Source organism: Leucoraja erinacea, unplaced genomic scaffold, assembly GCF_028641065.1.
Source record: "Leucoraja erinacea ecotype New England unplaced genomic scaffold, Leri_hhj_1 Leri_797S, whole genome shotgun sequence".
Taxonomy (NCBI): domain Eukaryota; kingdom Metazoa; phylum Chordata; class Chondrichthyes; order Rajiformes; family Rajidae; genus Leucoraja; species Leucoraja erinaceus.
Window position 1 is genome coordinate 9,270 of NW_026576726.1, and position 22,694 is coordinate 31,963.

General features: G+C 45.9%; 1 protein-coding gene across 4 annotated transcripts in view; it reads left to right on the forward strand.

The window, feature by feature from the left end:
• The first annotated feature begins 2,272 nt into the window (after nt 1-2,272).
• The window catches only part of LOC129694778 (interferon-induced protein with tetratricopeptide repeats 5-like), a 39,361-nt gene continuing 18,939 nt past the window's right edge, over nt 2,273-22,694 (forward strand). For 3 of the 4 annotated variants that reach the window (XM_055631539.1, XM_055631540.1, XM_055631541.1), the window contains exon 1: nt 6,633-6,795. In XM_055631539.1, coding sequence (XP_055487514.1) covers nt 6,782-6,795 — 14 coding nt within the window. In that variant the 5' untranslated portion in view covers nt 6,633-6,781. Of the gene's footprint in view, nt 2,973-6,632; nt 6,796-22,694 lie in introns of those variants that run through there. The other variant, XM_055631538.1, reaches the window with a different exon arrangement.

Genomic DNA, 22,694 nt, shown 5'->3' on the forward strand with positions numbered 1-22,694 from the left:
GGACTGGCCAAATGTTGTGCCTTCCACCACTGTGATGAATGCTGTGGTGGATGTTTGTGTTAAATTTATATTGTGTTTTGGTGTGTTCTTTTTTCATTGTACCGCTGCTGGCAAATTCAATTCACTTGCACTTTAGGTGCAAGTGACGAATAAACGGATTGTATTGTATTGATTGATTAGGAAAAGGGGAAGTACGAGACCTGGGTGTCCTTGTACATCAGTCACCGAAAGTAAGCGTGCAGGTACAACAGGCAGTGAAAAAAGCCAATGGCCTTCATAACAAGAGGATTTCAGTATAGGAGTAAAGAGGTCCTTCTGCAGGGCCCTGGTGAGCCCACATCTGGGGTATTGTGTGCCGCTTTGGTCTCCTAATTTGAGGAAGGACAACCTTACTATTGAGGCAGTGCAGCACAGGTTCACCAGGGTAATTCCCGGGATGGCGACACTGTCATATGATGAAAGAATGGAACAACTGGGCTTGTATTCACTGGAATTTAGAAGGATTAGAGGGGATTTTATAGAAACATATAAAATTATAAAAGGACTGTACAAGCTCGATGCAGGGATTTGACACGCATGATGCAGGCAGGAAACATGGTCCCAATGTTGGGGGAGTCCAGAACCAGAGGCCACAGTTTAAGAATAAGGGCTAGACCATTTAGAACTGAGATGAGAAAAACCTTTTCACCCAGAGAGTTGTGAATTTGTGGAATTCTCTGCCTCAAAAGGCAGTGGTGGCCGATTCACTGGATTCAAAAGAGTTAGATAGAGCTCTTAGGGTTAACGGAATCAAGGATATGGGGAGAAGGCAGGAACGTGATACTGATTGTGGATGATCAGCCATGATAACATTGAATGGTGAAGGCTGGCTCGAAGGGCCGAATGGCCTACTCCTGCACCCTGTTTCTATGTATCCATGTGACTTGCTAATCTTGCCCTGTATATTCTCATCCAAATCAATCATGTAGATGACAAACAGTAATGGGCCCAGCACTGAACCCTGAGGCACACCACTAGTCACAGGCCTCCAGTCTGAGAAGCAACATTCCACCATCACCCTCTGCTTCCTTCCATGGAGCCAATTTGTTATCCATTCAGCTATCTCCCCTTGGATCCCATGCAGCCTAACCTTCCAAAGCAGTCTACCATGCGGAACCTTGTCGAATGCTTTGCCGAAGTCCATGTACACAACATCTACAGCTCTGCCCTCATTAACCTTTTTGGTCACTTCTTCAAAAAAATCAATCAGATTTGTAAGTCAGGATCTCCCACATACAAAATCATGCTGACTATTCCTAATCAGCCCTTACCCATCCAAATGCACGTATAACCTATCCCTCAGAATACTCTCTAGTAACTTTCCAACTACAGATGTTAAGCTCACTGGCCTATAGTTCCCAGCAATTCCCTGCAGCCCTTCTTGAAAAGAGACATAACATTTGCCACCCTTCAGTCTTCTGGCACCTCTCCTGTATTTAAGGTCGACTCATACATTTCAATCAAGGCTCCCACAATTTCCTCTCTAGTTTCCCACAATGTAGGTATGTTACAATACTTACCTTCAGCGGCGCTGCAATTCTGCCACTGGCCGTGTGCGCGATTTTGGCGCGTTTGAGGGGGGGAGGGGGGGGGGGGGGGGGTTAAAACGCGTTTTTTTTTCTTGCCTTGTCCAGGATTATATTTGGTTGGAGTGCAAGATTAAATCGCCCGACTCGTTCTGCGCTGGAGTGATTTTAAAATCAGCTTCTGAAGCCGTCTACGCCGACAACGGGGACGGATTTCATGTAGGTGACAGGTAAAAGAAAGCGGTTTATTTTTATGTATAAAAGTGGTCCTTAAGATACCTTTAGTTCATATTTTAAGTTGCAAAATGGTGATTTAGTCCCCATACCAACCGGCAGTGTTTTCCATGCAGATATGGGGATCTAAATCACTGCAAACCGCAATGTTCCAAATGGTCACCTTCCAGAAAAACCCACAGGCAAGTTGATTTAAATGGCCATTAATTTACAGGCATTAAACATTAAATTCCTTCTACTTGGCCTATAAATCCATGACAATGAGATTTTAAAATTATGTTATATTGTGAATTCTTGTGTGAATGTTATTTGGACACTTAGGATATTTTAAAATGTGAATCTAATCTTAAGAAATTGATAATGTTTAGATCTAGTATTTAAATTTTGTAACTAGCTACAATTAGGTAACTAACTAATTATATGCTTTAATTTGAAGTCATCTAAGTAAGATTGTTTCATATCTGTTTCAGAATGCTTCAATCTATAATAGCTGAAAATTTATTTTCGTTCTCTTAATTTTTAAGAAATTTATGGCTATTTGACTGTCCTCGATCACAGCTTTTGTGTTAAGTCAATGGAAAAGCAATAGAGAACAAGATGCTAATTTCCGAGTATGAAAATGGCCATAACTTTTTAAATACTGAAGATATGAAAGTGAATTAGATGACAAATTCAATTTCTTTTTATGCTTTATCTGATGGGATAAATAACAGACTTGATTTTTCCACATTCCAAATTCCCCACATTCCTCACTGTGATGAAAGGCAAAAATATCCAAACTTCTTCCTCTTTATTCTCCCGCAGGGCGGTTGAAACTCCCGTGTCGGGGCGATTGAAACTCCCGTGTCGGGGCGATTGAAACTCCTGCGTCGGGGCGATTGAAACTCCTGCGTCGGGGCTATTGAAACTCCCGCATCGGGGCGGTCGAATTTCCTGCGGCTTGGAGTTCTCGAAGTCCATCTTTGACCGGAGACCGGGAGCTCCGTGATGTTAAGTCTGCAGGCAACCATAGTTGGAGCTACGCAGACGATCCCTGGCAAAAAGATCACGGGCTACGTGATGTTATAGTCCCGGAGGCTCCCCGCGGTCGAGCTCTCAAAAGTCAGTCTCCTCGATGTTTGGCCACAGTGCGGACGGAGATATGATACGGATAAAAATTGCATCTCCGGCGAGGTAAGATATTATAAGAAATTCCCCCAACCCCCCACATTAAACAAGCTAAAGAACACTGTAAACTTACATTGAACACATACTATTAAAACACAAAGAATGGACAGACAGACTGTTGGTGAGGCAGCCATTGCTGGCACCACCTGGTGGTTAATTGACCTACTTCCATTGTCTGGTCCAAGTTCCTTCATCCTACTCGGTAAATACAGAGTTGAAATACTCATTGAGGACCTTGCCCATCTCCTGTGGCTCCTCACAGAGGTGACCTCCTTGATTGCTGAGAGGTCCTTCTCTCTCTAGTTACCCTTTTCCCCCTTACGTATTTATAAAATTCTTTGGGATTGACCTTAATGCTACCTGCCAGAGCTATCTCCTGGCCCCTTTTTGCCCTTCAGATCTCCCTTTTCAGTTTACTACTTAGTTCCTGAAACTCATCCAGGGATACACTTGATCCCCGCTGCCTATACCTGTCCCATGCAATCTTCTTGTTTTTGACCAACGCCTAGAGTTGCCAACTTTCTCACTCCCAAATAAGGAACAAAAGGTCAAAATACAGGACAAATTTCCGACGGCAATTCGTTGACCGACTTGGCCATGGCTGGGTGAGTGATGGTTTGGCCTGGATGCTGGACTGTACACAAAGCCCAACCGGCAGGCCAGTTAAGGAGTATTGGCCTCGACGACGTCACCCACAAATTCCGACATCCCGTCCAACTCATGAACCGATGATCGGCCATGAAAAGGAGGTGTGGTGGTGTCAGCGATAAGCGAAGGTCCGATTGTCGGAGAGCTGGCCGGGCTGCTGACCGACGGGGCCACGGGCGAGGCGCTGCTGCTGCACTCCATGGGCTGGACTACGTCAGCATGGGTGAGGAGGGGCTGGACGCGGTGCTCTGACCTGACAAGACCATTCGACCCGAGTAGTAGCAGTCAAATACGGGACAAGGGCAGTCCCGTATGGGACAAACCAATTTAGCCCCAAAAACAGGATGTCCCGTCTAATACGGGACAGTTAGCAACCCTACCAACGCCTCAATTGCCCTTGTCAGCCAACCTTCCTTACGTTTGCCTGCTACGCTCTTCATTCTAACTGGGTCGTAAATATCCGAGCTTTTGTCAGCACAATTTAAAAAATGGTTGGTGCACTCAGTGGGCCGAAGGGCCTGTTTCCCTGCTGTATATCTAAACTAAACTGAACTAATCTAAACTAAAGAAGGGGCGTTGTGAGTTCAAAACTGAGAGACTCCTCGACCAAAAGAGTGAATCTGGTCAATTCATTAATGTGGGTAATATCTGAGTCAATAGACAATAGACAATAGGTGCAGGAGTAGGCCCTTCGAGCCAGTGCCGCCATTCAATGTGATCATAGCTGATCATCCACAATCAGTACCCCGTACCTGCCTTCTCCCATATCCCCTGACGCCACTATTTTTATGAGCCCTACTTAGCTCTCACTTGAAAGCATCCAGAGAACCAGCCACCACCACCCTCAGAGGCAGAGAATTCCACAGACTCACCACTCTCTCTGAGAAAAAGTGTTTCCTCATCTCCGTTCTAAATGGCTTACTCTTATTCTTAAACTGGCCCCCTGGTTCGGGACTCCCCCAATATCTTGAACGTTTCCTGCGTTTATCGTGTCCAAACCCTTAACAATCATATATGTTTCAATGAGATCTCCTCTCATCCTTCTAAACTCCAGATTGTACAAGCCCAGCTGCTCCATTCTCTCAGCATATGGGAATTAATCTTGTAAACCTACGCTGCACTCCCTCAATAGCAAGAATGCCCTTCCACAAATTAGGGGATCAAAACTGCACACAATACTCCAGGTGTGGTTTCACTAAGGCTCTGTACAACTGCAGAAGGACCTCTTTGTTCCTATATTCGATTCCTATATTTCCTTTTCACAACTTGACGCCATTTAGATAGTAATCTGCCTTCCTGTTTTTGCTACCAAATTGGATAACCTCACATTTATCCGCATTAAATTCCATCGACCATGCATCTGCCCACTCCCCCAACCTGTCCAAGTCACCCTGCATTCTCATAGCATCCTCCTCACAGTTCACACTGCCACCCAGCTTTGTGTCATCTGCAAATTTGCTAATGTTACTTTGAATCCCTTCATCCAAATCATTGATGTATATTGTAAATAGCTGTAGTCCCAGCACCGAGCCTTGTGGTACCCCACTAGTCAATGCCTGCCATTCTGAAAGGGACTCGTTAATCCCTACTCTTTGTTTCCTGTCTGCCAACCACTTCTCTATCCATTTCAGCACTCTAGCCCCAATAGGGGCAATACCCCAATGCCATGTGCCCTAATTTTGCCCACTATTCTCCTATGTGGGACCTCATCAAATGCTTTCTGAAAGTCCAGGTACACTACATCCACTGGCTCTCCTTTGTCCATTTTACTAGTTACATTTTCAAAAAATTCCAGAAGATTAGCCAAGCATGATTTCCCCTTCATAAATCCATGCTGACTCGGTCTGATCCTGTTACTGCTATCCACATGTTTGACTATCTCATCTTTTATAATTGACTCCAGAATCTTCCCCACCATCAATGTCAGGCTAACTGGTCTATAATTCCCTGGTTTCTCTCTCCCGCCTTTCTTAAAAAGTGGGATAACATCAGCTACCCTCCAATCCACAGAAATTGATTCTGAGTCTCTAGAACATTGGAAAATTATTACCAATGCATCCACGATTTCTAGATCTATTTCCTTAAGTACTCTGTCATGAGTTTTGTAAAGCAAAGTAAATGTGAGGTTATTAGAAGTCAATGGTTTGCATGCATGCTTAAGTAACTTGAGTGTTTATAAAGATGAAGTTGTACTAAACCTAGGCTTAGTCTTTTGTTCGACATATCAGGTGACACCTTATAGAGGATCAACACAACAAACCAGGAGCCCCCTGGAAACAGTGAGAAATCACTACCAAACACTAAAAAAGACAATTACCAGTCAAATTTTATTCTTGACAAGAAGTATGAACTGACAAAATTATGAATCTAACCCTATATCACACACACAAACTGTTGCCCGCAACATTGATTACACTGCGAGTCGCGTCGGGTCAGGTTGGCTCCGGTTACTAAAATGGGCGGTGAAAAATGCCCAGGATCCCCTCCGTAGCGTTCTACACGTCAGCCCATTGTATTTCGCAGGAGTAGCCCATCTTGCTCTGCTCTAAGATCTTTGATCACTACTACCAATGTTTCACACGTCCTTTTGAATGCGGCCTTGCAAAAAGAAAAACTTTTTTTATAAAATCAAAATCAACTTTATTCAGAATATACAGTATATACAAAACAAGAACTGGGAAAAATACTACCGACATTCTCGGAGGCTGCACATACATTTGTTTGCATCGCTTCCAAATGTTCACAAATGTTTTGCCTGGCACCCTTGTCATTCATGTGGCCTCCTGGGGTGATATCCCTTCTCTCATTTGATGGCAAAGAGATAAACATGTTATTTTCCGTTGGGCACAAAGAGTCAAAGGTGACTGGTGATAACTGACAGACGTGTTAAACAGGCAGAGAAAAGATCACCCAATCAGGCCGGGTGTGACAAATGCAGTGATTCTGTTGCTATCCTGTTCTGGGCTTGTATTGGATCCAGGCAGTTCCGCCACAGGCACACTGCAATTTCTTGCAGCAAAGCTAGTTTCACTTTCGAGGCTGAGTTTCTATTCAGCATCAGGAAAAGACTGAGTGAGGAAATCATTTCCTGCAGCACCTTCTCAATCGACTCAACAGTAAAAGTGCAGCTAAAGCTGTGAACAGAAATTCAAAGAGCGTTGTATCTAATGAACACCATGAGGTAGAGAACACTGTAATTCCTTCTGTATTAAGTTGATGTGTTAATCATGGTTCGGTTGAAAGTATGTGTAATGCGTTATGTTACATTTGATGCATGTAGTTGGTACTGTATGTTCAGAGATACATCATTAAATGTAGGTTAACGTGTAGAAAGAAAGTTATTTCAAGCTGATGAATTTTCATTATTAAAACAGCATCGTATCTCCTATCTGGCAAAATTGCAGCCAAACTTCAGAAAGCAAATGTTTTTGTTGTTATTCAGACTACTTGCATGTGTCATAGTTTCTCTGTCATTGTGGTTACATATGTGTTATTTCGATTAGCCCTTGCTGTCTCCTCCCAACCCTCAGCCCCCGGGCCCTGGCCCTCTTGCAGCCTACCTTCGAGGCACTGGAGACATTAACCCGGTTCACCTTCCTACCGGCCCTTGGTCTCCACGCCCAATGTCTCCAGCAACTCCATCCCAGTATTCCACATCCGATGAGCTATCGGGCGGTTCCGCGTCCAAGGAGCCTCCAAGCGAGTCCAGCCGCCCGCTGAATGCGCCCGGTTTCGGCTTTTCTGCCGTCTGATGGACTGTCCAGTGACGGAGCCTCCGGCGGTTCCACGTCTAACGGGTTCTGGGTTGGTTCGGCCGTCCGACGAGTCTTCTGTGGCTTGGTGATGCACTGCTCGACTAGATACATCTTAAACATTGTTCCTATCTCAACACGCACTCAGGCGCTGGGTTTAGATTTAAACTATCCTCCTCTGTAACTAATTCCTTCTTGAGCTCTCTCTAAGCCTCTTATCTTTCATTCTAAATCTATGCCAGCAGGCAGGTTTGCCACTGCTACACGGGTGGGTTTAAACTAAATAGTGTGGGAGGGGGGGCGGAGACAAATTTGAAATGCAAGGATGGAGTTAAAGGGAAAGAGAGTATAGGGAAAGTTAAAAAAGACCCCAGAATTAACGGGGCGGAAAGCTCATGAAGGGAAAAGAGAGTATGGCCAAGTGAAATAGGAATCGGTGTGAAAGGTGAGGCAGTAATGGATTAAAAGTATTATATATGAATGCGTGAAGTATTAAAAGTAAAGTGGATGAGCTTGAGGCTCAGTTAGAGATTGGTAGATATGACATTGTAGGGATTACAGAGACATGGCTGCAGGAGGATCGGGGCTGGGAACTTAATATTCAGGGTTATACATCCTATAGAAAGAACAGGCAGGTGGGCAGAGGAGGTGGGATAGCTCTGTTGGTGAGGGGTGAAACTTAATCCCTTGCGAGGGGTGACATAGGTACTGATGATGTACAGTCACTGTGGATAGAATTGTGGAATTGTAAAGGTAAGAAGACACTAATGAGAGTTATCTACAGACCCTCAAATAGTCGCCTGGATATAGGGTGCAAGTAGCAGGGGGTAAAATTGGCATGTAACAAAGGTAATGCCACAGTGGTTATGGGAGATTTCAATATGCAGGTAGACCGGGAAAATCAGGTTGGTTCTGGACCTCAAGAAAGGGAGTTTGTAGAGGGCCTCCCAGATGGATTCTTAGAGCAGCTTGTTCTGGAGCCTTGGTTGACTGGAAAAGGATCCTAGCAGGAATGATGGTGGAACAGCAATGGCAGGAATTTCTGGGCATAACCCAGAAGATGCAGCTTCATTTCATTCCAAAGAAGAAGACAGATTCTAAGGGGAATAAGAGGCAACCGTGGCTGACAAGAGAAGTTAGGGATGGAAAAAAATAATAATAAAAGGTGTATAACACAGCATAGAGTACTGGGAAGCAGAGGATTGGCAAACTTTCAAAGGACAACAGAAGGTAACAAAAAGGGCAATACCAGGTGAAAAGATGAAGTACGAAGTTAAGCTGGCCAAGAATATAAAGAAGGATAGTAAAAGCTTCTTTAGCTATGTTAAGAGATAAAGATAAGTAAAGACAAATATGGGTCCCTTGACGGCAGAAACAGGTGAAATTATTATTGGGGACAAGGAAATGTCAAAAGAGTTGAACAGGTACTTTAGTTCTGTCTTCACTAAGGATCTGTCTTCACAAACAATCTCCCAGATGTACTAGAGGTCAAAGGATTTAGGGAGGAACTGAAAGAAATTTGCATTAGGTGAGGAATAATATTGTGTAGACTGATGGGACTGAAGGCTGATAAATCCCCAGGGCCTGATAGTCTGCATCCCAGGGTACTCAAGGAGGTGGCTCGAGAAATCGTGGACGGATTGGTGATCATTTTCCAATGTTCTATAGATTCAGGATCAGTTCCTGAGGGTAGCTAATTGATGGATAGCTAATGTCGTCCCACTTTTCATGAAATGAGCGAGAGAGAAAACTGAATTATAGACCAGTTAGCCTCACATCGGTAGTGGGCAAGATGCTGGAGTCAATAATGTAATAAGTGATAACGGCACAATTGGATAGCAGTAAAAGGTCCAAGTCAGCATGGATTTATGAAGGGGAAATCCTGCTTGACAAATCTTCTGGAATTATTTGAGGATGTGACAAGTAAAATGGATGAAGGAGAGCCAGTGGTTATAGTGTATCTGGCCTTTCAGAAAGCCTTTGATATGGTCCCACACAAGAGATTAGTGGGCAAAATTAGAGCACATGGTATTGGGGGTAGGGTATTGACATAGATAGAGAATTGGTTGGCAGACAGGAAACAAAGAGTAGGAATAAACGGGTCACTGTCAGAATGGCAGGCAGTTGTGAGCGGAGTGCAGCAAGACTCGGTGCTGGGGCTGCTACTATTTACAATATATATTAATGATTTAGATGATGGTATTTAAAGTAACACAAGCAAATTGGCAGATGACACAAAGCTGGGTGGCAGTATGAACTGCGGAGAAGATGCTAGGAGGTTCCAGGGTGACTTGGACAGGTTGAGTGAGTGGGCAGATGAATGGCAGATGCAGTACAATGTAGATAAATGTGAGGTGATCCACTTTGGCGGCAAGAAAAAGGAAGCAGATTATTATCTCAATGGTGTCAGATTAGGAAAAAGGGAAGCGCAACGAGACATGGGTGTCTTTGTACACCAGTCACTGAAAGTAAACATGCAGGTACAGCAGTGAAGTCAACTAATGACATGTTGGCCTTTGTGACAAGATGATTTGAGTATAGGAGTAAAGAGGTACTTCTACTGTTGTACAGGGCCCTGGTGAGACCACATCAGGAGTATTGTGTGCAGTTTTGGTCTCATAATTTGAGAAAGGACATCCTTGCTATTGAGGCAGTGTAGCGTAGGTTCATAAGGTTACTCCCCGCGATGGCGGGACTGTCATATGAGGAAAGATTGGAAAAACTGCGCTTGTATTCACTGGAATTTGGAAAGATGAGAGGGGATCTTATAGAAACACCTAAGGACTGGACAAGCTAGATGTAGGAAAAAATGTTCCCATTGTTGGGGGAGTCCAGAGCCAGGGGCCACAGTCTAAGAATAAAGGGTAGGCCATTTAGAACTGAGATGTGAAAAAACATTTTCACCCAGAGAGTTGTGAATTTGTGGAATTCTCTGCCACTGGCAGTGGAGGCTGATCACTGGATGAATTTAAAAGAGAGTTATATAGAGCTCTAAGGGCGAACGGAATCAAGGGATATGGGGAGAAGGCAGGCACAGGTTACTGATTGTGGATGATCGGCCATGATCACAATGAATGGCGGTGCTGGCATGGGGCCAAATGGCCTCCTCCTGCACCTATTTTCTATGTTTCTATGTTTGTGCCCTCAATCGTTAGATACCTCTGCCGTGGGGAAATCTTTGCTACAACTTACACTATCTATGCCTTTTATAATTGTGAATACCTCTGTATGGCCCCGCTCAGTCACCATTGCTCCACGCAAAGTAAACGCAGCCTTTCCAGTCTATCCTCAGGAATATTTGTACACAAACAGCAGATGTTCCAGCATTTCTTTCTTTGCAGTATCATATCTCAGTTTAGTTAATTGTCTATTGTACCAAGATACAGTGAAAACATATCTGGTGATAACACAAATAAAAACTAAAAAGTACTTCCATTTGGGTCTCGGCAAATGTACAAAGTCATTATTTATTCAGATATTGTTGTTTTAAACATTGTATGAGACCATGACTTCCTGCTTTGTTTCAGGTAAGATGCAGGTAGAGAATAGATGGGTGACCAGCAGCATGGGGTTCAGGAATGCCCTGTGGCCTTTCCCCCTTTTGGATACTGTTGAGGGAGATGACCATGTAGTGGGCAGCAGCAGCAGCCAGGTCTGTGGCACCGGCCATGGCTCTGAGACAGTGGGGTCGGGTAAAGGCAGGCAGAGAGATAGTGAGAGGAGACTCTATTAACAGGGGGGACAGACAGAAGATTCTGTGGCAGCAAATGGGATTTCAGGATGATCTGGTGCCTCCCTGGTGCCAGGGTTCTGGACATTTTGGATCAGCTACAGAATATTCTCAAGAGGGAGGGTGAAGTCAGAAGTCATTGTGCACATCGACACAAATGATGTTGGTTGGAAAAGGGATGAGGTCCTGCAGAATGAATATAGAGAGTTAAGCCCCTGTCCCACTTAGGAAACCTGAACGGAAACCTCTGGAGACGTTGCGCCCCACCCAAGGTTTCTGTGCGATTCCTGGAGGTTCCCAGAGGTTTTTGTCAGTCTCCCTACCTGCTTCCACTACCTGCAACCTCCGGCAACCTCCTGCAACCTCCGGGAACCGCACGGAAACCTTTGGTGGGGCACAAAGTCTCCAGAGGTTTCCGTTCAGGTTTCCTAAGTGGGACAGAGGCATTAGGCAAAAGGTTAAGATGCAGGACATTGTGGATTGTAATCTCTGGATTACTAACAGTGGCACGTACTTGCTAGTGAGGGTAGTAATAGTAGAGATGAATGTTGATGCATGAGAGAGGGATTCAGATTTATGGGCCATTGGGATTTTGAGGCAGAGGTGACCTGTAATAGAGGGACATACACTTATGCCTGAACTGGAGGGGCACCAACATCCTTGCTGGGAGGTTTGCCAGTTCTACTCGGGAGGATTTAAACTGGAATGGCAGGGAAGTGGGAACCAGAACAGCAGGAAAACAAAGGGAAGGGCTGATGAGAAAGTGAAGATTAGGCATCAGGCCTAATGAGGAATATAAAGTGATAAGGAAAGGACACATGCGGGTGATTAGGAGGGCCAAACGTGTTCATGAAATGTCATTACGAATATGCTGGGACAATTTAAGGTCGAAAAGGAGGTGGTGCTGAGGCTCTTGAAGATCATTAAGCTGGATAGATCCTGGGGCCTGATGAGATCTATGCCAGGTTATTGAGAGAGGCAAGAGAGGATATTGTGGGGGCCTTGACAAGGATCTTCGTTTCTTCTCTAACAACAAGCGACGAGCTGGAGAACTGGGGAGTGGCCAATGTTGTTCCTTTGTTTAAGAAGGAATGTGGAGAGAATCCAGGGAACTATAAGCCAGTGAGCCTCACGTCAGTCCAGGGAAACTGTTGGAGAGAAATCTCCAAGATGGGATTTACTCCCAGGTGGAAGAGAATGGGCTAATTAATGATAGCCAACATGGCTTAGTATGCAGCATCGTATTTTACTAACTTGAGCATGTTTCTGTGAGGTGACAGAGATTGATGAAGATAGGGTGGTGGATGTTTTATACCTGTACATGGATTTTAGTGAGTCTTTTGATCACGTCCCTCATGGTAGGCTGATCCAGAAGATTAAGATGCATAGAATGCACAGACATTAGACAACAGACAATAGATGCAGCAGTAGGGCATTTGGCCCTTTGAGCCAGCACTGCCATTCACTATGATAATGGCTGATCATCCACAATCAGTACCCCGTCCCTGCCTTCTCCCCATATCCATTAATTCAACTATCTTTAGGAGCTCTATCTAACTCTCTCTTGAAAGCATCCAGAGAATTGGCCTCCATTGAGGCAGAGAATTCCACAGATTCACAACTCTCTGTATGAAAACGTTTTTCCTCATCTCCGTTCTCCCCTTATTCTTAAACTGTGGCCCCTGGTTCTGGATTTCCCCAACATTGGGAACATGTTTCCTGCCTCTAGCATGTCCAATCCCCTAATAATATTATATGTTTCAATAAGATTTCCTCTCATCCTTCTAAATTCCAGTGTATACAAGCCCAGTCGCTCCATTCTTTCAACATATGACTGTCCCACCATCTCGGGAATTAACCACGTGAACCTACGCTGCACTGTCTCAACAGCACGCATATTCTTCCTCAAATTTGGAGACCAAAACTACACACAATACTCCAGGTGTGGTCTTACTAGGGGCCTGTACAACTGCAGAAGGACCTCCACTGTGACTAGGTCGTGTTCATTCAGAACTGGCTGATTCATAGAAGACAGTGTGGTGTGGTGTGTTGGAAGGAAGATATTCTGGCTGGATGTCTGACCAGTGGACTTCGCAGGGATCTGTGCTGGGAGCCCTATCTAGCTCTCTCTTGAAAGCATCCAGAGAACCTGCTTCCAACCTCCTTTGAGGAAAAGAATTCCACAGACTCACCACTCCCTGTGAGAAAAAGTGTTTCCTCGTCCTTGTTCTAAATGGCTTACTCCTTATTCTTAAACGGTGGCCCCTGGTTCTGGACTCCCCCAACATCGGGAACATGTTTCCTGCCTCTAGTGTGTCCAAGCCCTTAATCTTATATGATTCAATGAGATCACCTCTCACCCTTCTGAACTCCAGAGCGTACAAGCCCAGCTGCTCCATCCTCTCAGCATATGAAAGTCCTGCCATCCCAGGAAATTAACCTTGTCTGCATCCCAGGGTACTTAAGGAAGTGGCTCTAGAAATTGTGGATGCATTGGTGATAATTTTCCAATGTTCTATAGACTCAGGATCAGTTCCTGTGGATTGGAGGGTAACTAATGTTATCCCACTTTTTAAGAAAGGTGGGAGAGAGAAACCAGAGAATTATAGACCTATTAGCCTGACATCAGTGATGCTGGAGTCAATTATAAAAGATGAGATATCCAAACATTTGGATAGCAGTAACAGGATCGGTCTGAGTCAGCATGAATTTACGAAGGGGAAATCATGCTTGGCTAATCTTCTGGAATTTTTTGAAGATGTAACTAGGAAAACAGGTTGGGGCAGTTGGCAGATGCATGGCAGATTAAGTTTAATGCGGATAAATGTAAGTTTATCCACTTTGGTAGCAAAAACAGGAAGGCAGATTACCATCTAAATGGCGTCGTTGGGAAAAGGGGAAGTACAACGGGATCTGAGGGCCTTGTACATCAGTCTATGAAAGTAAGCATGCAGGTACAGCAGGCAGTGAAGAAAGCAAATGTCATGTTGGCCTTTATAACAAGAGGACTCGAATATAGGAGCAGAGAGGTCGTTGTGCAGTTGTACAGAGCCCTAGTGAGACCACACCTGCGGTATTGTGTGCAGTTTTGGTCCCCTAATTTGAGGAAGGACATTCTTGCTATTGAGGGAGTGCAGCGTAGGTTTACAAGGTTAATTCCCGGGATGGCGGGGCAGTCATATGCTGAGAGAATGGAGCTGCTGGGCTTGTACACTCTGGAGTTTAGAAGGATGAGAGGGTATTTCATTGAAACATATAAGATTGTTAAGGGTTTGGACATGCAGGAAACATGTTCCCGAAGTTGGGTGAGTCCAGAACTAGGGGCCACAGTTTAAGAATAAGGAGTAAGCCATTTAGAACAGAGACGAGGAAACACTTTTTCTCAGAGAGTGGGGTGAGTCTGTGGAATTCTCTGCCTCAGAGGGCGGTGGAGGAAGGTTCGCTGGATGCTTTCAAGAGAGAGCTAGATAGGGTTCTTAAAAATAGCTGAATCAGGGGATATGGGGAGAAGGCAGGAACGGGGTACTGATTGGGGATGATCAGCCATGATCACATTGAATGGCGGTGCTGGCTCGAAGGGCCGAATGGCCTATTCCTGCACCTATTGCCTATTGTCTTCTCCGCGCTGGCCATAAGCCTGGGCCATCATTCCCATGAGTCCAGGCAGAGCTGTAGGTTAACCTGGTGGGACAGGCAGAGTTGAGCTGGGTTTAGCGCTGCTTCTCTGTGCTGGATGTGGCCTGGGGGCACCGTTCCTGTCTGACTCCCAATGTCTCTGGCCACCAGGGGGAGGGGGAAACTCGGGTAGGGGCGGGGGCACTCAGGTAGGGATGGGGATGGTCCAGTGGCTGTTCGGCAGCGATTGCAGCGCCAGAGACCCAGGATCGATCCTGGCTGTGGATGAGGCGCAGGTCTGTGTCCAGGGCTGCCGAGAGTGTTGTTTGCTTGTGACGTATGGCCTGGGCATGCAATTCAAGCTCTGCTCTCTGATCTTTGCTCCACCAGGACGTCTCCAATCACTGCGCTCAGTCCCACCCCCCCTCTTCCGCCTCTGACCGACACCTCCCTCCTCCAATCATCACGCTGAATCATCATGGTCCCCCCCCTCCCCCCATTGCCTGCTGACCAACGTGTCTCTCGTCCAATCGGCGCCCTCGATCATCAGTCCCACCTCCACTGTCTCGTGCAAAACGGAGATTTCACGGAGACAAGCGGACGTGTCCCCCCTGGCATCCCAGGGATTTCCGCCCCTGCACCATGAGCTCTCCACTCAGACAGTTGTAACACACTGCATATATCGGGGGCTTCACTACAGCCACTGGTTTATCAGTGTGTCTGGTAACTCTGAAGGGACAATGTCAAACCTCTGCAGCATTCAAAGAGAAGCTTTATCTTGCATCAGTAAGTTGTGCCCTTGATGTTACAGCCACCATGCCAGACCATTGGTGGACTATTTGGGGAAAAACCCCACCCGAGTGTCCATCCTTGTCCAGGGGCGGCCGGAGATGTCCAGGTTGACCCTGGACTGACGGGACACCGGCCCGGAGCAGTGGCGGCCCCAGGCTTACAGCCAGCGCGGAGAAGAAGCGCTAACTCCAGCTCAACTCTGCTCCATCTCCCGAGGAACCCGTTCCCCGATGGGCCGGGGATAGTCAGCTGCACCTCTCGCCTTATCCAGCGGCTGATGGTTAACCCCCTCAGTGCCGGCAACAGCCGAGCACCAGTCATCACCGGGGATACACACAAAATGTTGCAGTAACTCAGCGGGTCAGGCACCATCTCTGGAGAAGGGCCTCAACCCGAAACGTCACCTACTCCTTTACTCCAAAGATGCTGCCTGTCCCGCTGAGTTACTCCTGCACGTTGTGTCTAACTTCAGTGTAAACCAGCATCTGCAGTTCCTTCCTACAGTGTGACACGTGTCCACGAGTAAAGGCGAGGGGGCATGAAGAGAGATAATAGACAATAGGTGCAGGAGTAGGCCATTCGGCCCTTCGAGCCAGCACTGCCATTCAATGTGATCATGGCTGATCATCCCCGATCAGTACCCCGTTCCTGCCTTCGCCCCATATCCCCCGACTCCGCTATCTTTAAGACCCCTATCTAGCTCTCTCATAAAAGTATCCAGGGAACCGGCCTCCACCACCCTCTGAGGCAGGGAATTCCACAGACTCACAACTCTCTGTGTGAAAAAATGTTTCCTCGTCTCCGTTCTAAATGGCTTACCCCTTATTATTAGCAAGAGATACGACTGATTGGCTCTAGCCCAAGTGGGAGGAGAGAAGTGAGTCAGTGCCGGGAAAACAGTTGAAAAGTGAAGAATTTGGTAAGCAAGACGGCTCTTAGCGAGCGGCAGTGAGTGAGCGGCCTTGTGAGGGAAGTGCCCTGTGAGAAAAGTGTCAGTCTTTGGCTCGAGAGTCTTCGGCGAGGAGGCTGAGGAGAGGAGACCACGCAATACGCTTGAGAGGTAGAGACGAAAGAAGGAGATGTCAGGCAAGCTGATTCAGTGCGATACTTGCAGTATGTGGGAGGTCAAGGACACCGCTGGTGCCTCTGGCTGCTACAAATGCGAGAAGTGCATCCAGGTAGAGCTCCTGAAGGGCCGTGTTGGGGAACTGGAGAAGCAAGTGGATGACCTCCGGTTCGTCTGAGAAACGGAGTCGTTCCTCGACAAGTCCTACAGTACGATTGTTACACCTATGGTACTGGAAGAGAGAAGGTGGGAGACAGTGAGAAAGGGAGGGAAGCATGAAATGCCAACGTCCCCGGGTGGTGTACCTCTTGTGAACAGGTTCACCCGCTTAGAAGCTGTTGGGACAGAAGACGTGTTTACACTGAGCGGCGGACTGGCTAGCGATGCGAATAGGGCTGTTGAGCCAAAACCAAAAAGGCCTAAGGCAGGCAATGCCATTGTAGTGGGAGACTCCATTGTGAGAGGTACGAACAGGGGTTTCTGCGGCAACAGACGGGATGCGAGGATGGTGTGCTGCCTTCCTGGTGCCAGGATCCAGGATGTCACGGACAGAGTGCAGAAAATCCTCAAGGGCGAAGGTGAACAGCCGGAAGTGGTTGTGCATGTCGGCACAAACGATGTCGGAAAGAAGGGGATGAATATTCTGCAGCGTGACTTTAGAGAGCTCGGAAAAATGCTGAAAAGCAGGACCTCCAGGGTTGTTATCTCCGGTTTGCTTCCAGTTCCTCGTGCTGGCGAGAGCAGGAACAGGGAGATACGGGACCTGAACGTGTGGCTGAGGAACTGGTGCACGGGGCAGGGATTTAGATTCTTAGATCACTGGGATCTGTTTTGGGGTAAGGGGGAACTGTACAAAAGGGACGGATTGCATCTTAACAGGTGTGGGACCAGCATTCTGGCAGGCAGGTTTGCCACTGCTACACGGGTGGCTTTAAACTGAATAAGGGGTTGGGGTGTCGAATGGGATAGTGGAGGATGGAGTTAAAGGGAAAGGGTTTCTTAAATGTGTGAGCTTAGAGACAGAGGGGTGTAAAATGAGGGTAGAAGCAATAGGTAGCAAGGTGAAAAGTAAAAGTGGCAGGCAGACAAAACCCGGGCAAAAATCAAAAAGGGCCACTTTTCAACATAATTGTATAAGGGGTAAGAGTGTTGTAAAAACAAGCCTGAAGGCTTTGTGTCTCAATGCAAGGAGCATTCGTAATAAGGTGGATGAGTTGAATGTGCAGATAGCTATTAATGACTATGATATAGTTGAGATCACGGAGACATGGCTCCAGGGTGACCAAGGCTGGGAGCTGAACATCCAGGGATATTCAATATTCAGGAGGGATAGAGAGAAAGGAAAAGGAGGTGGGGTAGCGTTACTGATTAGAGAGGAGATTAACGCAATGGAAAGGAAGGACATTAGTTTGGAGGATGTGGAATCAGTATGGGTAGAGCTGCGAAACACTAAGGGGCAGAAAACGCTGGTGGGTGTTGTGTACAGACCACCTAACAGTAGTAGTGAAGTTGGAGATGGTATCAAACAGGAAATTAGAAATGCGTGCGACAAAGGCAAAACAGTTATAATGGGTGACTTCAATCTACATATAGATTGGGTGAATCAAATTGGCAGGGGTGCTGAGGAAGAGGATTTCTTGGAATGTATGCGGGATAGTTATCTAAATCAACATGTAGAGGAACCAACGAGAGAGCAGGCTATTTTAGACTGGGTATTGAGTAACGAGGAAGGGTTAGTTAGCAGTCTTGTTGTACGTGCCCCCTTGGGCAAGAGTGACCATAATATGGTTGAGTTCTTCATTAGGATGGAGAGTGACATTGTTAATTCAGAAACAATGGTTCTGAACTTAAAGAAAGGTAACTTTGAGGGTATGAGACGTGAATTGGCCAAGATTGACTGGCAATTAATTCTAAAAGGGATATGCAATGGAAGACATTTAAAGACTGCATGGATGAACTACAAAAATTGTTCATCCCAGTTTGGCAAAAGAATAAATCAGGGAAGGTAGTACATCCGTGGATAACAAGGGAAATCAGGGATAGTATCAAAGCGAAGGATAATGCGTACAAATTAGCCAGAAAAAGCAGCATACCGGAGGACTGGGAGAAATTCAGAGATCAGCAGAGGAGGACAAAGGGATTAATTATGAAAGGAAAAATAGATTATGAAAGAAAACTGGCAGGGAACATAAAAACTGACTGCAAAAGTTTTTATAGATATGTGAAAAGAAAGAGATTAGTTAAAACAAATGTAGGTCCATTGCAGTCAGAAACAGGTGAGTTGATCATGGGGAACAAGGATATGGCGGACCAATTGAATAACTACTTTGGTTCCATCTTCACTAAGGAAGACATAAATAATCTGCCGGAAATAGCAGGGGACCGCGGGTCAAAGGAGTTGGAGGAATTGAGTGAAATCCAGGTTAGCCGGGAAGTGGTGTTGGGTAAATTGAATGGATTAAAGGCTGATAAATCCCCAGGGCCAGATAGGCTGCATCCCAGAGTACTTAAGGAAGTAGCTCCAGAAATAGTGGATGCATTAGTAATAATCTTTCAAAACTCTTTAGATTCTGGAGTAGTTCCTGAGGATTGGCGGGTAGCAAACGTAACCCCACTTTTTTAAGAAGGGAGGGAGAGAGAAAACGGGGAATTACAGACCAGTTAGTCTAACATCGGTAGTGGGGAAACTGCTAGAGTCAGTTATTAAAGATGGGATAGCAGCACATTTGGAAAGTGGTGAAATCATTGGACAAAGTCAGCATGGATTTACAAAAGGTAAATCATGTCTGACAAATCTTATAGAATTTTTCGAGGATGTAACTAGTAGCGTGGATAGGGGAGAACCAGTGGATGTGGTGTATCTGGACTTCCAGAAGGCTTTCACCATGTCCCACATAAGAGATTAGTATACAAACTTATAGCACATGGCATTGGGGGTTCAGTATTGATGTGGATAGAGAACTGACTGGCAAACAGGAAGCAAAGAGTAGGAGTAAACGGGTCCTTTTCACAATGGCAGGCAGTGACTAGTGGGGTACCGCAAGGCTCAGTGCTGGGACCCCAGCTATTTACAATATATATTAATGATCTGGATGAGGGAATTGAAGGCAATATCTCCAAGTTTGCGGATGACACTAAGCTGGGGGGCAGTGTTAGCTGTGAGGAGGATGCTAGGAGACTGCAAGATGACTTGGATAGGCTGGGTGAGTGGGCAAATGTTTGGCAGATGCAGGATAATGTGGATAAATGTGAGGCTATCCATTTTGGTGGCAAAAACAGGAAAGCAGACTATTATCTAAATGGTGGCCGACTAGGAAAAGGGGAGATGCAGCGAGACCTGGGTGTCATGGTACACCAGTCATTGAAAGTAGGCATGCAGGTGCAGCAGGCAGTGAAGAAAGCGAATGGTATGTTAGCTTTCATAGCAAAAGGATTTGAGTATAGGAGCAGGGAGGTTCTACTGCAGTTGTACAGGGTCTTGGTGAGACCACACCTGGAGTATTGCGTACAGTTTTGGTCTCCAAATCTGAGGAAGGACATTATTGCCATAGAGGGAGTGCAGAGAAGGTTCACCAGACTGATTACTGGGATGTCAGGACTGTCTTATGAAGAAAGACTGGATAGACTTGGTTTATACTCTCTAGAATTTAGGAGATTGAGAGGGGATCTTATAGAAACTTACAAAATTCTTAAGGGGTTGGACAGGCTAGATGCAGGAAGATTGCTCCCAATGTTGGGGAAGTCCAGGACAAGGGGTCACAGCTTAAGGATAAGGGGGAAATCCTTTAAAACCGAGATGAGAAGAACTTTTTTCACACAGAGAGTGGTGAATCTCTGGAACTCTCTGCCACAGAGAGTAGTCGAGGCCAGTTCATTGGCTATATTTAAGAGGGAGTTAGATGTGGCCCTTGTGGGTAAGGGGATCAGAGGGTATGGCGAGAAGGCAGGTACGGGATACTGAGTTGGATGATCAGCCATGATCATATTGAAACGTGGTGCAGGCTCGAAGGGCCGAATGGCCTACTCCTGCACCTAATTTCTATGTTTCTATGTTTCTATAAAGAAAAGCTCAGAGGTGCCAGAAGAGCCCCACGTCCCTATGTCCCCGATATGGGGGGGAGTCCAGAACCAGGGGTCACAGTTTAAGAATAAGATCCGCTGAGTCAGTTTCGACCTCTAGTAGCTGCCGGCTGTTTCAATGCCTGGCAGAATGGGTTTGGTGCACCCACTTCAAGTTGACAGATGAAATGGAGCCCGTCTCTCATGGTTACGGATGCAGTTCACTGTGAGGTCACCGGCCAGGCACATTATGAGGTCACCTCTGATTATGATGGTTTACAAACTTGTGATCTTACGAATGGAAGGCAGGCCCAGAAGGGAATAAACCATTTCACCATATGACCACAGGTCACAGTGGTTATAACCAACTGGACTCAATAGTTAAATACAAGGAATTGAGTTTATTACGTCTACAGAGAAAAGCTTTTTGTCGCATGTTAAATACAGTCAGCAGAAAGACAAGACATGACTACAATCATAGAAACATAGAAAATAAGTGCAGGAGTAGGCCATTCGGCCCTTCGAGCCTGCACCCCCATTCAATATGATCATGGCTGATCATCCAACTCAGTATCCTGTACCTGCCTTCTCTCCATACCCCCTGATCCCTTTAGCCACAAGGGCCACATCTAACTCCCTCTTAAATATATCCAATGGACTGGCCTCAACTACCTTCTGTGGCAGAGAATTCCAGAGATTCACCACTCTCTGTGTGACATTTTTTCTTCTCATCTTGGTCCTAAAAAACTTGCCCCTTATCGTTAAACTGTGACCTCTTGTTCTGGACTTCCCAACATCGGGAACAATCTTCCTGCATCTAGTCTGTCCAACCGCTTAAGAATTTTGTAAGTTTCTATAAGATCCCCCCTCAATCTTCTAAATTCTAGCCGAGTCTATCCAGTCTTTCTTCATATGAAAGTCCCGCCATCCCAGGAATCATTCTGGTGAACCTTCTCTGTACTCCCTCGAGCCATTTACAGTGTATACATACATGGTAACTTCTGGAATTTAAACTAATCTTCTGGAATTTTTTGAGGATGTGACAAGTAAAATGGATGAAGGGGTGCCAGTGGATGTAGTGTATCTAGACTTTCAGAAAGCCTTTGATAAGGTCACGCACGGGAGACTAGTGACTAACATTAGAGCACATGGTATTGGGGTAGGGTGTTGGCATGGATAGAAAATTGGTTGGCAGGCTGGAATCAAAGAGTAGGAGTGAACGGGTCCTTTTCAGAATGGCAGGCAGTGGCGAGTGGAGTGTCGCAAGGCTCGGTGTTGGGGCCGTAACTGTTTACCATATGTATTAATGATTTGGAAGAGGGAATTAGGAGCAACACTAGCAAGTTTGCGGATGACACAAAGCTGGGTGGCAGAGTGAGCTGTGAAGAGGATGTTAGGAGGTTGCAGGGTGACCTGGACAGGTTGAGTGAGTGGGCAGATGCGTGGCAGATGCAGTATAATATAGATAAATGTGAGGTTATCCACTTTGGCGGCAAAAACAAGGGGGCAGATTATTATCTCAAAGGGGGTTAGGTTAGGTAAGGGGGAAGGAGGTGCAGCGAGACCTGGGCGTCCTTGTACATCGGTCACTGAAAGTTGGCTTACAGGTACAGCAGGCTGTGAAGAAAGCTAATGGAATGTTGGCCTTCATAACAAGAGGATTTCAGTATTGGAGTAAAGAGGTTCTTCTGCAGTTGTACAGGGCTCTGATGAGACAACATCTGGAGTATTGTGTACAGTTTTGGTCTCCTAATTTGAGGAAGTACATCCTTGTGATTGAGGCAGTGCAGCGTTGCTTCACGAGATTGTTCCCTGGGATGGCGGGACTGTCATATGAGGAAAGATTGAAAAGACTAGGATTGTTTTCACTGGAGTTTAGAAGGATGAGGGGGTATCTTATAGAAACATATAATATTATAAAAGGACTGGACAAGCTAGATGCAGGAAAAATGTTCCCAATGTTGGGCGAGTCCAGAACCAGGGGCCACAGTCTTAGAATAAAGGGGAAGTCATTTAAGACTGAGGTGAGAAAAAACGTTTTCACCCAGAGAGTTGTGAATTTATGG